Source organism: Falco punctatus, assembly GCF_963210335.1.
Source record: "Falco punctatus genome assembly, chromosome: 18".
Lineage (NCBI taxonomy): Eukaryota > Metazoa > Chordata > Aves > Falconiformes > Falconidae > Falco > Falco punctatus.
In genome coordinates this window covers 887,781-905,881 of record NC_137598.1, presented here as the reverse complement: position 1 = coordinate 905,881, position 18,101 = coordinate 887,781, and the positions used below count along the sequence as shown (strand labels likewise).

Here is an 18,101-nt window from a genome sequence, read left to right as displayed (position 1 = left end):
TGTGTGTGGGGGTGCGGTGGTGGTCGCGGGGGGGTTGGTCGGTCGGTGCGTGTAGGCGCCGCTGTGCGCGCTGTCGCCGGCAGGGGGCGCGCTCCCCCCCCCGCGACGAAGCCACGCCCCCAGTGGGGCCACACCCCCCGCCCCGTGGGGCCACGCCCCTCCGGAGCGCCCATGGCGGGGCTGGCGCGCGTGCTGGTGCACGTGCGGCGGGGCGGGGCGGGGCGCGGCGCAGGGCGGCCCGCGGCCTTCGGGCAGGTACCGGGGGCAAAGGGGGGGCGGGGGGGGGGGGGGCAGTGAGGGGGGCGCGCTGGGCGTGCAAAGCCTGCACCGGGCGGGAGGGGCACAGCACGGGGGGTGAGTGTGCAAGGGGGGTGCAAGAGTGCACAGACACCTGGGGGTGGGGGTTGTGCACACACCTGGCTGCTGCCGCAGGGGGTTCCTGTGCCATGCTGGTGGCCATCGCGGTGCCATGGCACAGGCCACGCCCCCCCCCCAGAGCGTCACCGGCACCTTCTGCGCCGCACACGAGGACGCGGCTGTGGTGACCTGCGGGCTGGATGGCGGCCGCTTCCTCATCTCCGACGTGGCCTTCCCCGGCTCCACCACCACCCTCCTCAAGGTGGGTGAGGGGCCAGCGCACCCCTGGGTGCCCCCCCCAGTGCCCCCCCCTCCTCTCACACGTCTCCCCCGCAGAGACCCTCCTTCTGCCCCGCCAAGTGCCTGGGGCAGCGGCCGGAGCTGACTCCCCCCGCCGAGCTGCGGGGCCGGGGGGTGGCCGCGGGGGTGGCGGTGCTGCTGCAGGCCAGCACCGGCCGCATCCTGCTCACGCGCCGCGCCAGCACCCTCAGCATCTTCCCCAACGTCTGGGTGCCGCCCGGTGAGTCCTGCCACAGCGGGGGGTGGGGGGGCAATCGCTTTGGGGTGCCCCTAACCCTCTGTCCCCTCCTCGCAGGTGGGCACGTGGAGCCGGATGAGGAGGTGAGGGGACAGGGAGGAGGGGGTGTTGGGGGGCTGGTGCACTCTGACCCACCCCCACCCCCATTTCTCCTCGGCCGCAGCTGCTGGACGTGGGGCTGCGGGAGCTGGAGGAGGAGACGGGGCTGCGCCTGGACGCGGGGACCTTCTCCTGGAGGATGCTCGGCCTGTGGGAGGTAACACCCTGCTGGGCTGGGGGGCTCAGCACCGGCCCCCCGCCCCCATAGCACCCAGCACCCATGGGTGGGGGTGGCGGCACCTGGCTGACACGTTCCCCACTCCCAACGGGACCGGCCCCAGGGTCCCAGCACGCTGCTCATGTTCCCCCAGTCCATCTACCCGCCCATGCTGAGCCGGGGGCTGCCGCGCCGCCACCACATCGTCACCTACCTGCTGCTGCTCTCCGCCGAGCCCCATGAGCAGCTGGAGGTGAGCAGCACCCAACCGGGGGTGGGGGTGGGGGACCGCCGGGGGGGCTCCGCGCCTGAGCCTCGGGGGTCCAGGCCAGGATGCGTCCCAGCGAGAGTGAGGTGAGCGCCTACGCCTGGCTGGAGCCCCCCATCCTAGAGGCCATCGCAGCCACCGAGGACGGAGCAGACAGCGTGGGAAGCGTCCCCGACACGCTGCCGGCCACCGTCAGGTGAGGACACACCCAGGGGGCTGCGAGAAACGGGGCGCAGAGACCCCCAGACCCCTTGTCCCTACCGCCTTCCTTCCCTCAGCATCACGGAGCTGCGTGACGGCAGTGCCCGCAGCACCCAGCTCCCCACCGCCACGCTCCTGCGCGTGGCCCCAGCCCACGGGGAGGACGTGGAGCGCGTCAGCACCGGCACCAAGTTCGCTCTTCAGCGCTGGCTGGAGCCCCCGGGCCCAAGGGCAGTGCCACACCACAGGGAATAAAGTCACTGCCCACAGGGACTGGAGTCCGTGTGGGAGGGGGATGGGGAAGCGAGGGGGGGGAGTGGGATGGGTGGGCACGGCCCCCGCTGCCAGCCCCGGGGAGGGTGAGGAGGGGGCAGGATGGGTGCTGAGCAGGGCACGTGCCCCAGCCAAGCTCGCGCGGTGCCGGGTCCGTAAAAGGGGGTGGCAGCCTGGCAGTACCCAGAGCGGAGCCGTCGCGCTTGCCGGGGGAGTGGGGTCCCACGGTGGCCGCTTCCTGCTGCTCCAAGAGGGGGCTGGGCTCCAGGGAGAGCAGAGCAGAGTTAGGGGAGGGGGCTGACCTGAGCAGGTGGCGTTGGGAACCCCCCTCCCCGTGGGGGATTTCAGAAATGCCGATGTTCCGAAACGCCAAGATCCCCCTCAGGGGTGGCGGAGCCGGTGGGGGGGCACCAGGCTGAGGTCCCCGCGCCCCCTCGTCCCCCCAGCTCCTCGCACCAGGGGTCCGGGCGGCAATTTAACCCAGCTCAAGGATTTAACACTTTTATTGCATTGAAATACTCACCGCGCGTACGATACAAGAAATAAATCGTCCAAGCAGGATGCTGTGCGCTGCTCCCCCGGCCCGGGCACCGCATTGAATTCCAGGGAAGGAGCAGTTATAAAAAAAAAAAAAAAAAAAAAAATTTGCTACATGTGATACCTCGTGCTGCACCACCAGAATTGAGAGACGAGGTCGGCCACGGGGAGCAAGCCCAAGCAGTGGGTATATCGCTGTAGAGGTTACAAACTAAGATACACATTTAAATACATAAATAATTTGTGCAGCAGATGATGCGTCGTCACCTCTGGACGCAACCTTCATTTAGTCCTCGCGTAGGTACAGGAACGGGGAGCTCTTTGGAGTTTTGTATGTACAAAAGCTGCAACTGAAAATATAGATCATCTATTTGTTCTCTGTACAGGTCTGGCTGGGAATATTTAAAAGGGGGAAAAATTAGTTTGGGTTTGGTTTTTTTTTCCTTTAAATACACTGTAATTACAACTGTGACAGCACTAAAGGGACGGGTGGGAGGGAGGCAGCAGCGTGGTCAGGGCACCCGCCGCGCCTCCCTCCCGGGTTGGTTGCTCGTCCCTGCTCATCCCCCTGCCGCCGCCTCCCATTAAAAATGAGGAATAATTTCCAGTCGGGGCTCGGGAGGCAGCACCAGCCTCGCTCAGGGTCCCCAGAGGGGCGGGGGGGGTGCAAGTGCAGGATGGGCTGCCCTGGGGAAGCGGGAGCTGCTCCTGCGGCAGAATTCTCCTCAGCTCTTGGACCGCTGGAGCAGAACCCTAACAAATAGTTTAAAGATACTTCTTTAAAAGTCAGGGGGTTTGGCTGACCCTCGGAGACGGGCACTCGCCAGCCGACACCCCACCGAGCTCGGGAGCGTGCTGTGCGCACAGCTACGGCCGTGGGACGCATCCTTCCTACCGCGGAAGGACTGGAAACCGCCGGCACAAGGCCTGGGGGCACTGGTGACAGCGGTGGGGGGGTGGTCACCCGAAGGGTTCCTGGTCGGATCCTTCCAGCCCCGGACAGGGAACCATTCCCGAAGGCTGGAAAAGCGCCCTGGGCTCCCGCCCTGGCAGAGGGAGGAACAGCCACCGGCGTGGCCTCAGTCCAGGGAAATGATGTCTGGCCTGCAGCCCGGGAGCGCCGCGCCGCTACTTATCGTCCCGTTGTGCCCGTGGCTCTCCCGCAGCGCGCTGGTGGAGACGATGCTGCTGATGCGGCCGCCGGCCGGGCTGACCGCGCCGTGGGAGCCTGCCATCACGGGGGCCAGGGGGCTCATGTTTATGAAGTGGCCAGACGTGCCTCTGTACTGGAAGAAATGGCCGAGCGCATCCTGCTCATCCAGGGAGGTGATCACGGAAGGGCTGTAGTGCTGCCGAGCAAAGGAGCAAACAGCATCGGCTCGTGGTATCCCCAAAAACCTCCGGCCCCGGCGCCCCAGGCAGCCCTTCGGACAGGGCACGCGCCCACGGGGAGGACAGGTCGCGCCGGGATCGCTCCTGCTCCCCACAACATGTACCAGATTCCCAAGATCGCCCCTGAACCGTCAACACAAGGTGGGCTCGAGAGGGGAGGGCGGCAGCAGCGGGGGGCAAAGCCCAGCAGCGAGAAAGAAGCGGGAGCCGTGGCCCAGCAAGGCAGGCTCAGGGGAGCGGCTACTGCGGAAGAAGAGAGGGGCACAACGTGTCTCCCCGCGGTGGCGGGTGCTGCCCGCGGAACCGCAGAGCTGGCACCCTCCCTGCCTCCTACACCGCTCTCACAGAGGAAGAGGATGGAGGAGGAAGGAGGAAGGTTGGAGGAGTGAAGAGGGATGTGTTTGCCGGTCTGCAGATATGGCAAGGAGAAAAGAAAAACAAAAGCAAAAACAAACAAACAAACAAACAAACGCCAAGCCCTAAGCTTACCTGATTTTCACTTTGGAGGAAGGAAAACAAATCCAGACCTAAAAAAAATAAAAAGAGGAAAAATAAAAAGGGGAAAAACAAATCTCTTGATGGTAAACAAACTTCTGGCAGGAAGGGGAGCCCAACGGTGCTGCCACACTGACCCAAATACTAGATATCACGACACCGTCAGCCCCAGCTCCGTTCCTACGACCCCTCCGCGACCCAGCGCGTGGCCTCAGCGATGGAACCGCCCAGGGCGAATGAAACGTCACTTCTCCGGAGCTGTCGCGGCGCCTGGCACCGCAGCCCAGTTCCAGCGGAGCTCAGCAGACCCGCAGAGGGCTGCACCAGCACAGCCCGGGGGGCTGGCGACACCGAACCACGCTGCAAAAAGGGTCTTGACCAGAGCCTTGACCTGAGCCTGCTTCCCTCTGCGCCACCCGCGTCGCCGGGCACGGCCAGGTCCCCCAAAGGGAAGCCACAGCGCGAGACCTTGGTGGCCCTGGGACCCACCAACAGCCAAAACCTGGCTCCTTCCTACCCCCGGGCTCCGAAAAACCAGATTTCAAGCTGTTCTGCCGGTGACTATCTCACTGCAGGCCCCTCGAGCAGTCTCTCAGGGGCCCTGCCCCAGGAACGAGGGACTCTAGAAGTTTCCTTCCCTCGTGTCAGGCCAGCGAACTCTTGTTGCTCGGGAATACGGGCTCTGGTCTGCAGGAGCTGCCAGGGCAGGACAGAGCAGCGCGTGAGCGACCCAAAGGCCTCCAAAGCTCGGCCGAAGAGGGACCAGGGCGCCGGGCGTTACGGCCAGCTCCTTAAGTCTGGTAAACTGGTACAGCTGGGCGTACTGGTAACTGATGCCCGGGGCTTTGCTCTTACCTTGAAGCTCTGAGGGCACCTGGTAGGAAGGATGGTAGTCAGGAATGGGGAGGCTGGAGAGATACTCGCTGCCAAGAGCTGCCGTGGGAGGACTCCGAAGGACGGAAGATGGTGGGTGGTCGACACTTAACACCCTGGAACAGAACACAGAGGCCATGAGCATTCGACAAAAGCAGAACAGCGCCCGAGGGGAAAACTCTATCACTGATCAGAAAAAACAGGGGGTCAGGAAAAATAAAAAAAGGAACCCCCCCCAATGCTACCACACGTACAGCAAAGACAAGCCCCCCCGTCCTCCCCCGTGCCAGGGCAGCGAGGTGAGGTGACCAACCAAGCAGCAGCAGCACTTCCCATCCCAGAGCTCGGATCCAGTTACTGCGACGGCTCCGGCGTTCGTGACGGGAAGGAAGCAAGCCGACGGGAAGGAAGCAAGCCGACGGGAAGGAAGCAAGCCGACGGGAAGGAAGCAAGCCGACGGGAAGGAAGCAAGCCGACGGGAAGGAAGCAAGCCGACGGGAAGGAAGCGAAGCAAGCCGAAGCCCAGTGGAGCAGGGGGTCCAGTCCCTGCTGCCTTACCCCTTGGGCCTGGCCGCGGGCGGCAGAGCCACGCTGGGGAGCGGGCACGGCTTCTTGGCAGGCGGCTCCTCCTCATCCGACGAGCTGTCCAGGGTGAGATCAATAACCTCCACCGGTTTTTTGCCCTCTGACGAGCTCCTGCCCTCGGAGCTGACGGTGTAGAGGGAGGCGGCTGCAGAGAAAAAGCCAGCAACCGGCTTGAGCTGCTGAAGCGGAGGCGAGCAAAACACCGCCGCCTCTACAAGCGCTACAACCCCGTGAGACACTCGGGACTTCCAAACAGCTCGTGGCAAATCCACACCCCATCCCAGAGCAGAAGCATCATCCCCACGCTCGCAGCCGGGTCTCCCAGCCCACCTGGAATTGTTGCTGCAGTTTCGAGAGGGACCTGCACTTTTTTCTTGTTTTTCCTAGCACTTAACTCCGCAGGACCGTGCTAAGTGCCCATCACGCTCCCAGTATTGCAGCGTGATCCCAAATACCAGCTCCCAGATGGGATCCGAAACGCTCCCAGTGTTGTGTTGTCAATGTAAAAATTGTAAGTGTGTATGTTGCTTTGGAAAAAAAAAACCCAAAACCCACCAAAAAACCCCCCAGTGGGTGACCAAAGCTCCCATACCCTCGATCCCACTGAACGCAGCCGTCTGGCACACCTCCTGGTTCTCCTTCTTGGGCTTCATGGGACACCAGGAGCCGTCCTCCATGAACTGGATCTCATCGCAGTCGGTGCAGGAGTTCAGGATCTCCATGAACAACCTGTCGGAAGAGAGCAGAAGCTGGGGAGAGCAAACCCCTGCAGGGACTCCCGTACGAATACACGCACGTGGGCCGGCACACGCGACACGGGACTGACGGTCCTGAGGAGATGGGTACCAGGGGTACGAGGAATTGCTGTTCTAAAACCTGTGCCAGCGTCACCTGCGAGTTCAGTTCGATGACGGGCTGTTTGGCGTACACAGGGGGGCTCTGTTCAAACCCTGGTGAGCAGGTTCCCTCGCTACTGCCTCTGCAGAGGCTGCCAGCAAGGAAGCCAAGATTTTGACAGAGGCTTCTTGTTCTTTGGGAGAAATCTCTCCAGACTGGCATCAAAGCAGTTCAGGGAACGAACAATCAGATTTTTAAGTTATTCAGGGCTGTAACTTGCCTATATCTGCTAGCATCAGAGGATAAGGGAAGTATTATCCAGGCTAAAAGGCCGCGTAAGAAGCCTGTTCAGCTCACCCGTCGATTATCAGGCTGTCGTACGGGGCTTTCTTGTCACACACGGGACAAGTCCACGTGGGTTTCTTCTCATTCATTTGAAGGTAGAGTGCTGCGTCAAAGCACTGGAGGTGGGTGCACGTGATGGCTCGGCAGGGCACAATCAGCCTCATCTTCCCCAGCTGGGGGCAAGGGAGAAGAAACGAAGTTGGGTTTGTACAAGCCGCCTCTTGTGGTGCCGGGTAAAGCCAGCGGTGTTAGCCCCGTGCATTCCCTTCTCTCCCCTGCCCAGCTCTCTAGCACATTCAACAAGAGGCAAAAGGAAACAGCAACAAAGAATTACCACGCAAAAAGAAAACAAGCTTTCCCGAGGGCATTTTTGCCTTTTGGTTGTGTTTTTAAGCTCGCTTCCACCTCGAACGCATGCTAACAGCCATGGTGAAACACAAGGAGCGGGTCAACAGAAGACATTTTTTGGCTAGGCAGTTCGGGCCAACCACCGCGGCGATTTTTGTAACGCACCAAAGCGAGCGGCTCTGCTTTTATTTAGAACCCAAAGCTGATTTCTCAACACAAGCAGGGCTGCAGCAGCATTAGCTCTTGTCTCGCTCCAAAGCGCTCAACCGCAATGGGAAGGTAAAGCAGGAAGCAGAGGCCTGTCCCAGAAAAATGAATGAAAATATAGGAACCTACTGGACACATCAGGGAAACACGTAAGCTCGTTGTAGCTATCTCGCTGTCGGGATCAGCTGTTAGTTTTTCTTTGACTGAAAGAAGAGGAGGAGAAAAAAAAAGGTCTCCTGTCAACACCCTCCTCCTTTTACACGCAGAAATATGCACAGACATGATTTATAGCTCGCACCACGACACTTACTATCCCAATTACAGGCAGGTAACGCTTACGGCAGCAGACATTAGCACTATTTACGAGGTTAACAGCTCCAGCAAGTCGCCTTGGCCACACCATACGTGCAGCACCAAGAGACACCCCGATTTAAAGACTTTACAGCCTGTCTGTAAAACAACAGCACGGGGGAAACGGGTGGTCACAGGGAAACAGTGTGCAACCGAAGCGGCAGCAGCGTCGCTCCCACTGCTGCTCATGGAACAAACGCTCCAGTAATATCACAACGGGGTACGGGCAGCGACCTGGAGAACAGTTTGATTCAGAGCCTTGTCAGACGGCATCACTGGGAAACAATCCGTCATCCGGGGTCCTTCCCGTCCCGTCAGGTGCTCACCAACGGGCCAGGGTGAGAGGGGCGCACAGGAGGAGCCGCACTGCCCTCGCGCACTAATTCAGACCTGCTCCATCTCCCCAGACGCGGCACAGGACCAGCTCAGAGCTACGAGACACTTACTCAGGGCTCGGGAATGGTCCGGATTTCGGATGCCCTTGGCTCTCAGCTTCTGTAGCAGTGTTACCGACGTCAGCTGCTTCACCAGGTACACCGACAGGGAGTAGTTCTGTTGAAAAGAAGTTGGCACTGCTCAGACCCAGCAAATCCCAGCGGCAAGGAGGGCTCTCCCCTCCGCACAGCTCGGCGCTACAGCAAAAGCGCCCTCAGTTCTGCCCTGCAGACCCAAGGCTGCCAACGAGCCGGTGGCGAAGGAACAGCAGCAAACGGGGAAACAACTTCCACCTCCCTCACCCTGCCAAACTCCGAGGACCAGTTCACGACGATCGTGTTCGGGACGGTGGCTGAAAGCCGCGCCAACGGAGTGATGTTGACGGGGCGGCTGGGTCGTTTCGGCTCTGCGCCGTTCTTTGTGGGCGGGAGATAACCCTGCACAGAAAGAAAGATTACCTGGCATAAAAGAAATTCTCTCTGAGGCATAAGGCCACGTACAAAAATCTACAAACCCCATTTCTTCACGGTTATCTTCTGCAGACATTTCCCTTCACACCTCAGAGCTCACATGAGAATTACTCTACGAATCTCAAAGCGGCACGCTGCTGCTCCTCAGCGTCAAGAAGTTAAGACTAAAGGGTCCCCCTAATATCCTTACGCTGACGAGCACACTCTGGGATCCATCCCATCGTTTAGCTGAACCTCTCTGCACAGAGAGCTGTCAGTCCGGGATGTGTTGCACGCACAAATGGCATTGAATTAAAAACCAAATCCCACCCAGTTCAGCGAGCCTGGGAAGCTAAAAAATTATCTCCCGTGACAAAGCTCATGTTCATCTCATTTTTTGCTTCATTATATCCACATTCCAACTTGATTAGAAACCCATCCCGTTACTCAGCCCAAGAGTGCTTTTCCTGTAATTCAGGGAGATTTACACCACCCCTTTTTCATCGCTCTGTTAGAGCGGGCAGCTTGAGACTGATTCAGCAGCCACCCTGCCACAGTTTAAGCAGAAGTAAACCCCAAAAAGCGTTTCCCGTTGAGCTGCTGTGCTGCAAACAGCTTCTCAGCTGCGGATGACTCATCCAACTGAAGGCAAGAAACCTTATCCGCGAGCAGAAGCTGGGGGGAACCCTGCAGCCATCTTGCATCTCACATGCGCTTCCCTCTTGCCACCCCACAGGGCCAGAAACGGCCTCTTTTTTAAATTTTTTATTTATTTATTTATTAAAGCAGGTTACTAATCATCTGGGCCATAAACCAGACAGAATATCTGAGGCACAAACTGAATAATGGCTAAAAATATTAAGGGAGCGATTCAGGCAGAGGGTTAGCTGTTCTGCAGGTTTGATTGCCAGCGGTGCCAGCGATAGCGGAGCAAAGCCAGCGTGGGACAGCTGACAGGGAACCGGCCCGACTGCCAAACCTCGGGTACCTTTCCTAGGTGCGACACGCATCCCTTTTTGGGCTGTAAACTGAGGCGAGCACCACTTCTGATTCTATTTTTACACATAACCCAGCCCAAAGGACCCCAGCTTTGACTGGAGCATCCAGGTCTCTCCTGCAACGCCATAAAGTAAAGGCAGTGCCATTATTCCGTTAATCTCAGATTTTTATTGATAAGTTTCTCAGGAAAAATGAGACTGAATCTGATCGTTACAAAATAATAAATAAATCGGGCCCAAAGCTTGCATATTCTTACTTCAGGGCCACGCTCCTTGAAGCAAAAAGCAGCTTTCATCACCAATCCACAGCCCTGTCACACGAAATCAGTTTTGCACTAACCACACCATTCTTCAGTCTTTAATCTCCGGAAAAATACATTCCCACTGCACTCACTGGGAGCTGCAGCTGTGCAAAAGGCCGGACTTCAGTCTACAACATATTAAGAAGAAATAAGATTTACTCACAGGCAGGGGACAGAGTTTTCCATTGACCTTGACAAATAAATTAGGAGGGAAGTAATCTTCTTGGGGACAGCTGGTTTCACACAAGCAAAACCTAAGAAGCAGGAGGGAGAAACTGGCAAGTGAGTGGTGACACTCGCAAGAACCGGCAGCCAAACTTCCCTTGAAAAAGGGAAAAACATTTTCCAAGCAGAACAGATCAATGGCTGGAAAACACAGAAGCAGATGAAGAGCCCTACAGGCGTTTCAAACCCTACCTGCGGCAAAAGCGAGACAAGAACCAAGACAGAAAAACGCCAGCGGTTTCAAACGACGGCTAACGTGCATGCTGCGAAGTGCACGGGGCGAGGCTCGTTTTCTTCAGCCCGGGTGACAACCTAAGCTATCCAGAACCGCGGTTCCAAAGGCAAAGTGTCTTTCTCCAGCCTTAACCTCATTCCCAGAGTGCCACAAACCGAGCTCCGGGTTCGAGCGCTGCGGGCAGCTAACCCGGGTGCCGTTCAGGACCCGCTCCGGCCACCCCGATACAATTCCCACAGCAGCAGCGTCGCGGCGGATGGCTTAACCCAGCTTTGGGTGCAGATTCTGCAGCCCTCCGAGATGGAAGGAACTACATCAAGTTACCCAAGAAAAGCACCCGAGGAAGTAAAAAGTTGCATTTGACCCAAAGCGCATCTCGCAGCAGGCCTGGTTACTGCCTGGGCCTCTCTCAAGGCTCATCTGCCACCACTTGATATCCCACCGTTGCCTTCCCCATCGTAAAGATGTCAGCACCATCAACCCAGACCAGGCTCCGGATCAGACCCCAATCCCTTTGAGCAGGCGGCCGTGCGCTCTGTTTGCTCTCAAAGGAGGGTGCCCCGCCAGGGACGGCTCCCCACGCCGAAACTGCAGCCCTGCCGCGCAGCCGTGAGTCAGCCGGGACCTCGGCCGGCTTTTTGGAGCGATGAGATCAAGCCCTGGCACGTCACGCCGCTGCAGAGCCACACCACCAATGTTCTCAAAAAATAAACAGATCTGATCTTATTGTTCTTTAACCTGGCTCTGCTTGCCAAATAAAACAAAGAATAAAATTGAGAGTTAATCTTTTTCTTGCTTGGGAACATGAGTACACCATGTCTGCTGAAGCACATCAGCAGGAGAGAAGAGATGGTGTCACCACCATCTTTTAACTCCTGTGCTGAAGTTCACTGAACGAGGATTCGCTTCTCCAAGAGAAGGGATGGCCCCTGGACACCCCAGGAGACTCCTGAAAGCTTCCTGGAAAACACCAACGGGCTCTTTGGTAACCTCCGTTTCCTCCCCCACAGACAGCAAGGAGCAGATACGCTGAAACTGGTCCCTCAAACACACCGGCGGTGCTCCTGTGCTACAGCGGAGACGTTCCCAGCATCCACCTCCTGGTGCATCCCAGGGAACAGGCTGCCCGTACGCCTCACCCCACCAGCTCCGCGCGCGACAGCGGAACAGATGGACACAGCAGGAAAACTGCCACTGTAAAGCCCCAAATCAGACAGACACTGTCACGGAATCGTAATTCATACAGAATGCCCTCCTGAAAACAGAGAGGCTCTTTTTTGAATTAAATCAAAAGTCTTCCGTTTCAAACAACCACTTCTCTTCAGGCTTCCAGGTACCAAAGCCCTAAACACCTCATCCCTTTTTTTCCTGAGAGTACAGCAGTGATCCTCTTGTCTCTTTGCTCTCTTGTTCAAACCCCTGATAATAAAATTTAACGTTCTGTAATGCTGCCCAGGGCTGAATGTTGGGCAAGAGCCTCCTCGGTTCCTATTCAGCATGGCAGGACAGTGTGGGTAGGCACTTAAATAACCACCCCAGCACTGACCGCGAGCAGCGGAGGGGAATTCACGAAGCACTTTCAAATATTTTTCTACTCACACTCTCCAACATGTCTTGCATTTTCACATGCATTAAAAAACGTTCACATTTTAAGGTCACGTAGTTTTTGCGTCTTACTCCGCCTTTTGCAATGCATCTGCAAAAAGGCAAATAATTAAAACTGAGATGAGGAAGCAGCGAGCTCTCTGTAGGTGTAGCAAAATCTAATCTTTTTCAGTTTTGCACACTTCAAATGGAAAAAAAAACCCAACCATTTGTGAGGCCACATCGCCTGTGCCAACAAAGCATCACCCGGAGAGAGAGCTCAGCCTCGCCGAGTTCAGAAGGACCCTCGCTGCTGCACAGCATCAGAGGCGCGCTCCCCTACAGAAACCCGCGCTCCGAGCGCAGCACCGAACGTTTAAAATCTTCCTCTGAGCAAATCGACATGCAATTTCAAAGCAAATCAAGTGCTCAAAGCATGAGTCATCAAAATCGAGGACAAATTAATACCAACACACTAGCTCAGGGAACAGGACTTAATGCATTCATCAAAAAGACATTACCTTAATTGCACCTGTATAGTGTAATCACATTTGGCGCCCGGTAAGATATCTCTGCAACAGAAAAGAGGGTCTTAACACCATCAGCAGCGCTTAAGAGGGAACTACAACAGCCTAACACTTTATTAAGCGGTATGGGTATCGATACATGGTAGCTGTGTTACGAACAAAACTAGTGCAGCTGAATTGGAAGAACAGGTCACACCTGTCTGGACTCGCGGGCAACACTCCCCCACAAGGACATAAAGCAAAAGCCCATCAAACAGAAGAGAGTGCAGTGGGAAAAGGGAGAAAATCAACCTCAAAGCTTCGTCCTGCTGCCGAGTTCTAAGAATAGAATGCCAGCGACAGGCTCGCCAAGGCAAACAAACGATGGTGTTTGCAGGCACAAGTGGAGGGCAGGCCTACATTTTGGGATGAACTAGCAGGTTTTGTCCCAGTTGCTCTCTTTTCTTTCTTTCGTACAAGAATTCCGCTCCGCAGGCTTTTAGGCAGGTCCTCAATGGCTGTGAGCAGCACAGCATCGCTGACATCAAGGAACTCCCCTTTTTACACTCAACTTGGCATTTTATCCTAACGTACCACGCTGGAGCGGAGAACCACAAAATTGTTTCAAATTCAGTCCTTCCTCCTACTCTTACTGTCCTGAGCTCCTCGCCTGCCGGGCTCACTCACCCAAACCCTGCCTGTTTTCCCTCCTGACTCCCCTTCCCGCTCCGCCAGGGAAGAACACGCAGCCACAGCCGGGAAGCAGCCACACGTGCCTGCACAGGACCCCGAAAGCCACCGTTCCGCTTACCGGGAGGTGAGGATCTGCTGAACTTGCTGGGGGGTTAGAGCAAAGGTGAAGTGAGCTTCTTCAAACCGCTGACTGTTCGTTGAGGCTGAAGAAGATAATTTAAGACAAATTAAATCATTACCAAGTCATTCTTACCCTTGGAGGCACCAAGGCTCCTAATAAAGAAAAGGACAGCATCCGCAGAAAGCAATTAGTCATCAAAATTAACTGCCATTCCCACGCAGGGGCCCTCCAAGCCCCTGAGCACGTAACCGAGCTTCAGGTCTGTCTTTCAAGGTGGACGTTCCGTTTCCGTCGTTTTATTTACAAGGAGAACGGAGGGCTGGGATGTAAGGTGGCTCGCAGAGACAGCAAACCGTGAGGCCCTCGGGAAACCCACCCTCTCGCTCCCCGGAGTCTGCAGCAGCCTCCCGAGTCCAGCAAGAGCAGGCAGGCCTGGGAGAGCGAGAACAAACGTGGAGCTACGGGAACGCCAAAGGTCATCCACCGCCCTAGAAATTATAATAATTACTGTGGTTATGGAATAAATAGTTGATGAACAATCATCAGGCACTGCCAGATTCTCCTCAGGCACACGGACAGAGTCACAGTGAATTCAGAGAAAACCAGCCGTGCCCTGGATTAAGAATAAACACACGTCAAAAACCCACACCACGGGAGAAGCAAGGATTTCACGCTAGGGTTAGTGGCGAGCTCGGTGAAAACATTTGCTGCCAGATACATGTAAAAAGGAGCCAGGATTTCCCCCCCTCTCACCCTGACCTTAACCAAGTTACTTCTTCTTTCACGCCTGAGCTTCCCCCTCGGTAAAACTGGCAGGTCTCTGCCTCCCTCACAACAACCACCGTGAGCTATTTTATTAATATATTGCAAAGCACTGGTAGCCCAGAATGAAGGCCACCGATGTTGCAAGCCAACATTAAGCTGCAAAAAAACGATTTGGCCTCTTTGCACTCATTTTTACACCCGTCAGGAGAGGTCCTGAGCAGCGGCAGCTCCCACCGGTGCTCTCTGGGACACGGAGCATCCCTGGGTCAAGAGAAAACGAAGCCAAGGATGTTACCACAGTGGCATGAGTTGGTGTAAATCCCACATTTTGGCCCTTTATTTATTTCAGGGAGTTTGGTAACGAGCTTGGCCACCCGAGGCGACCACAGACCCGCAGAGGTTTGCTTCACCCTCTGCACCACCTGCCTCTGGAGAGGGGCACCCTTCTGCTGGCCTCCAAAAAGCAAATTCAAGCACGGATTCCTCAGCAGGGTGAGGGGTTTTGCTTCTCCAGCCTCCTGCAGCTGAGGAATGCCAGGAATGCAAGGCCCTGAGTTTCCTGGCAGATGACCTGCCAGATCTTCCTCAGCAGCAGCAACAGGCTGGCAGACCCGAGCAGAAAAATTCAGAGGAATTTTGACCATCTTGGGACTTTCTGAGCCTTTCACTCCGCGATGACAAAATCAGATCCCGATTCTGCTGCGAACCAAGTCGGGTTAAAGCTGCTGGGTGCCAAAGCAGCGCTAACTCCTACCTGCAGTTTCTCCTCTGCTGCCTCCAGTTACAACCAACTCCCATCTTACAACCAGTTTATGACCAGTGTTACTGCTTTGTCAGCAGCCTTCGTCCAGCCCAGAAACACCCACAGATGTCTCTGAGATAACACAGCTAGAGCTTGGTACGGGATGGGGAGTGGGAAAGCCAAAGCCTGGATCTTCCTCGCTTGCAGCAGAGCATGGAGGGACCAGGAGGCGTCATCTTTAACCCCCCGTGTCACTGTCCTTACCCACCATCACCCTCTCCAGCCCTGTCTTCATTCTTCTTTCCCACACATTGCTTATTGCTGGCATCTTTCTGCTATCACGACCTTCATATCTGGATGCTCAGAACAAAACTGCCCCAGGCAACTAAAACAAAAGAATGGGAAGGGGACATTTCCGCAGCTCAAGGGAGGAGAAAGATGCAAACCACCAGAAGCCAAAAATAGAAGCAAAAGCCTGTAATCCCCGAGGAATTGCGTAAAAAACCCCACTCTTCCAAGTTCAAGCACCAGCACACAAGTACCAGAGTTTTATCAAGGGAGAGGAAAAAAAATATTCAAAATTCATTTCTTTTGCAAGGCAAGTATCCCATTTCAGGGAAGAGGCTCAACCACAGGTTGTCAGAGAGACTGGGCAAAGCCAAACCTAAGAAAAGGCAATTTTTAGCAAAACAGCAACAAAACCAAACCCCCCAAAAAGCACAGGGGTTTTGGTTGCAGTACAGACACAACTTATCTCCTCCTTAGCAAACATTACTATGTTTATATGAAAGAAAAACAACGCCGAATCCAAGCGAAAACCATTTAAAAGGCCTAAGATGGGTGGATCTAGCCTGAAGAGGCCAGAAAGGCTCAAGCTAAAGTAAAAATACAACTTCTTCTAAAAACCAGAATAACCCTCCCTTCTTCGTGGGCTCCCGTCACCCCAAGTGCCGCAGCCCTTCCAAACCCACCAGCAATTACCGGGCTAACTGTACCTCTCCCCACCAGCATGTTAATTTCAACGAACACACAAATTCCCTGCAATTAGCCAAAACCCAGCATTTTCTTTTCCCCCTTTTACAAATGGGGAAGCACCGGCAGGCTCGGCCTCCGCATCACGTCGAGAAACACCCTGTTTCTGTTCTTAAATAAGATCCTCGTTTACCTCCTGCCCCATGTCACATCAACACAAGAGCTGACCGCTTGTCACGTTTGCAGCCTTCAAGCATAAACCAGCTCCTTAATTTTATATATTGGAAGATTTTAAGACCACAGGTTTTGTTAATAATTAAGGCAGAATGAAGACTGAAAGGCGGCAGAGGATTTTGCTGGAGGTTGTAACACTGATTCTTTGCAAAAATAATAAACCACTTTTCATAATTAATTCTCCTGGCATTCACCGATTTGAGCCCACACCAGCTGAACCAAGTTTTTACTCTCTTGGGATCAGGACCCAAATGCTAACAGGGCAGAGGAAGCTTCACAGTTCAGAAGGTAAAGAAAACTCTCAGGTGAGAGCAGTAAATAATCCAAAACCGATATAAACTTAACAGAAAAGGCGTCAGCTGGGAAAGAAACAGCCTTTTTCACGCACACAGATTTGGTACGAGACCGACAAGCAAGTAAAAGCTTCCATTCCTGGCCAGTTGGGAGCTGGGAATTATCCATTCAAACGACCCAAGGGCTGGAGCCCCTCTGCTGCGCGGCCAGGCTGGGGGCTCAGCCTGGAGAGGAGGGGGCTCCGGGGGGACCTTATCCCGTCTTCCAGCGCTTCTCAGAAGGATGGGGACGGACTTTTCAGCAGCGTCTGCAGCGACAGGATGAAGGGGAGGTTCGAACTGAAAAGGGGAGATTCAGGCTGGGGGTGAAGAAGGAATTTGTTGCGCCGAGGGTGGTGGGACCCCGGCAGGGGCTGCCCGGAGAGGCGGTGGGTGCCCCGTCCCGGTGGGTGCCCCGTCCCTGGGGACACTCCAGTTCAAGCGGGACGGGGCTCTGACCACCCGCTGTAGTGGGAGGTGTCCCAGCCCAGGGCAGGGGTGGCACTGGGGGGTCTTTAGGGTCCTTCCCCACCCAAACCATTCTACGACTCTATGAAATCCCACGTTCATCTGGATACCGTCCTTCTGAGCCCGCACCGACGGAAAGCAGCCCAGCAGGCTCGCCCTACCGCTCCTCACGCCACCCCTGTTCTGCTGCACGGCCTCTAGCTCCAGTTCCTCCACCCCAGCAAACAAAAGGAGCCTCCAAAGAACTAGAGGATGAGCATTTTCAAACGTACCTAACGTGGTGGGTTTTATCAACTCATCATAAACATCGTAGAAGGGCAGCCTCTTCATCTTGACATCGGGATGGACGGGATGGATGGGTGGTGATAAATGCTGAACGTCCGTCTCATGCTTGGGCCCCAGGGCGGGCACAGGAGGCAGCAGAGCCGCCGGCACGGCGGCAGCGGCAGAGCTGTGGTCATAGGGCAGGTGACACACCGTGCCCTGCGTCAGCGCGGTGGCCGAGGGCAGCTGTCCTGCCTGAATGTGGAGCATTGACAAATCCGAAGGGGTTAAGATCTTCCTTGGGAACCGCCGCCGGTACAGTTCTTTAATTTTCATCTGGACAGCCGGGCTGCAGCCAGATTTCAGCAGCTGTAATGCCTTGGTGAGAAGTTCGTGCTTCCTTCCACTTTTGTTCCTTCCAGCAAAGCCCAAGAGAACTTGTAACTCCGATACCCTAAAGCTCATAACCATATGCTGCAAGAAAATAACACAACCACCATTACAACTGCCGTGTGAGCAGACCCAACCCAAAACCAAGCCACGGGTTCACTAAGGAAGATGGTGGGAGGCCTTGAAAGAGACACTGTCAAGTTTGAGGGTCCCCTTTGTCATCAGGAACTTGTAAATATGTAGCTTGGGTTTTAATTTTAGATACTTTGTTTGCATCCGGAAATGAAAAAAAAAAAAAAAAAAAAAAAAAAAACACCCAAAAAAACAACTTCCTGAATCAGTGGATGTCCGAGCAGTTCCTGATACCCAAACGGCTGTTACATCACCTTCCCTTCGGATAAACACTGACAAGTCCTTGTAGGGTCAACAAGCACTTTTAAACTAAAGTTTTTCTACCTCTCCAGCTTTAAAGCTCTGACTTTAAACCCCCTTCGGGCTGGCTTAGAGAGGCTGAGCCCCAGCG

The 18,101-nt window shown here is 55.4% G+C and overlaps 2 protein-coding genes across 2 annotated transcripts; one reads left to right on the top strand and one right to left on the bottom strand.

Moving 5' to 3' along the window:
- Window positions 1–118: 118 nt before the first annotated feature.
- NUDT17 (nudix hydrolase 17) lies at window positions 119–2,811 on the top strand. Its single transcript, XM_080368320.1, has 8 exons — window positions 119–255; window positions 497–619; window positions 694–877; window positions 953–978; window positions 1,059–1,151; window positions 1,306–1,404; window positions 1,479–1,615; window positions 1,698–2,811. The coding sequence occupies exons 1-8, from the start codon at window positions 172–174 to the stop codon at window positions 1,873–1,875; spliced, it is 924 nt and encodes a 307-aa protein (XP_080224446.1). The 5' UTR covers window positions 119–171; the 3' UTR covers window positions 1,876–2,811.
- Window positions 2,381–17,524, bottom strand: PIAS3 (protein inhibitor of activated STAT 3; the record flags this gene model as incomplete). The annotated part of the gene is made up of 14 exons (XM_080368206.1): window positions 2,381–3,779; window positions 4,312–4,349; window positions 5,173–5,306; window positions 5,749–5,920; window positions 6,368–6,504; window positions 6,970–7,130; window positions 7,642–7,715; window positions 8,310–8,415; window positions 8,601–8,735; window positions 10,211–10,301; window positions 12,613–12,663; window positions 13,409–13,493; window positions 13,788–13,843; window positions 16,995–17,524. The coding sequence occupies 14 exons, from the start codon at window positions 17,522–17,524 to the stop codon at window positions 3,510–3,512; spliced, it is 2,040 nt and encodes a 679-aa protein (XP_080224332.1). The 3' UTR covers window positions 2,381–3,509.
- Between the last annotated feature and the right edge of the window lie 577 nt (window positions 17,525–18,101).

Coding starts and splice junctions, on each gene's coding strand:
- NUDT17 (XM_080368320.1), top strand. CDS start 172: ATGGCGGGGCTGGCGCGCGTGCTGGTGCACGTGCGGCGGGGCGGGGCG. Junction 878..952: donor CAACGTCTGGGTGCCGCCCG/GTGAGTCCTGCC, acceptor CCCTCCTCGCAG/GTGGGCACGTGGAGCCGGAT. Junction 1,405..1,478: donor AGCCCCATGAGCAGCTGGAG/GTGAGCAGCACC, acceptor TCGGGGGTCCAG/GCCAGGATGCGTCCCAGCGA.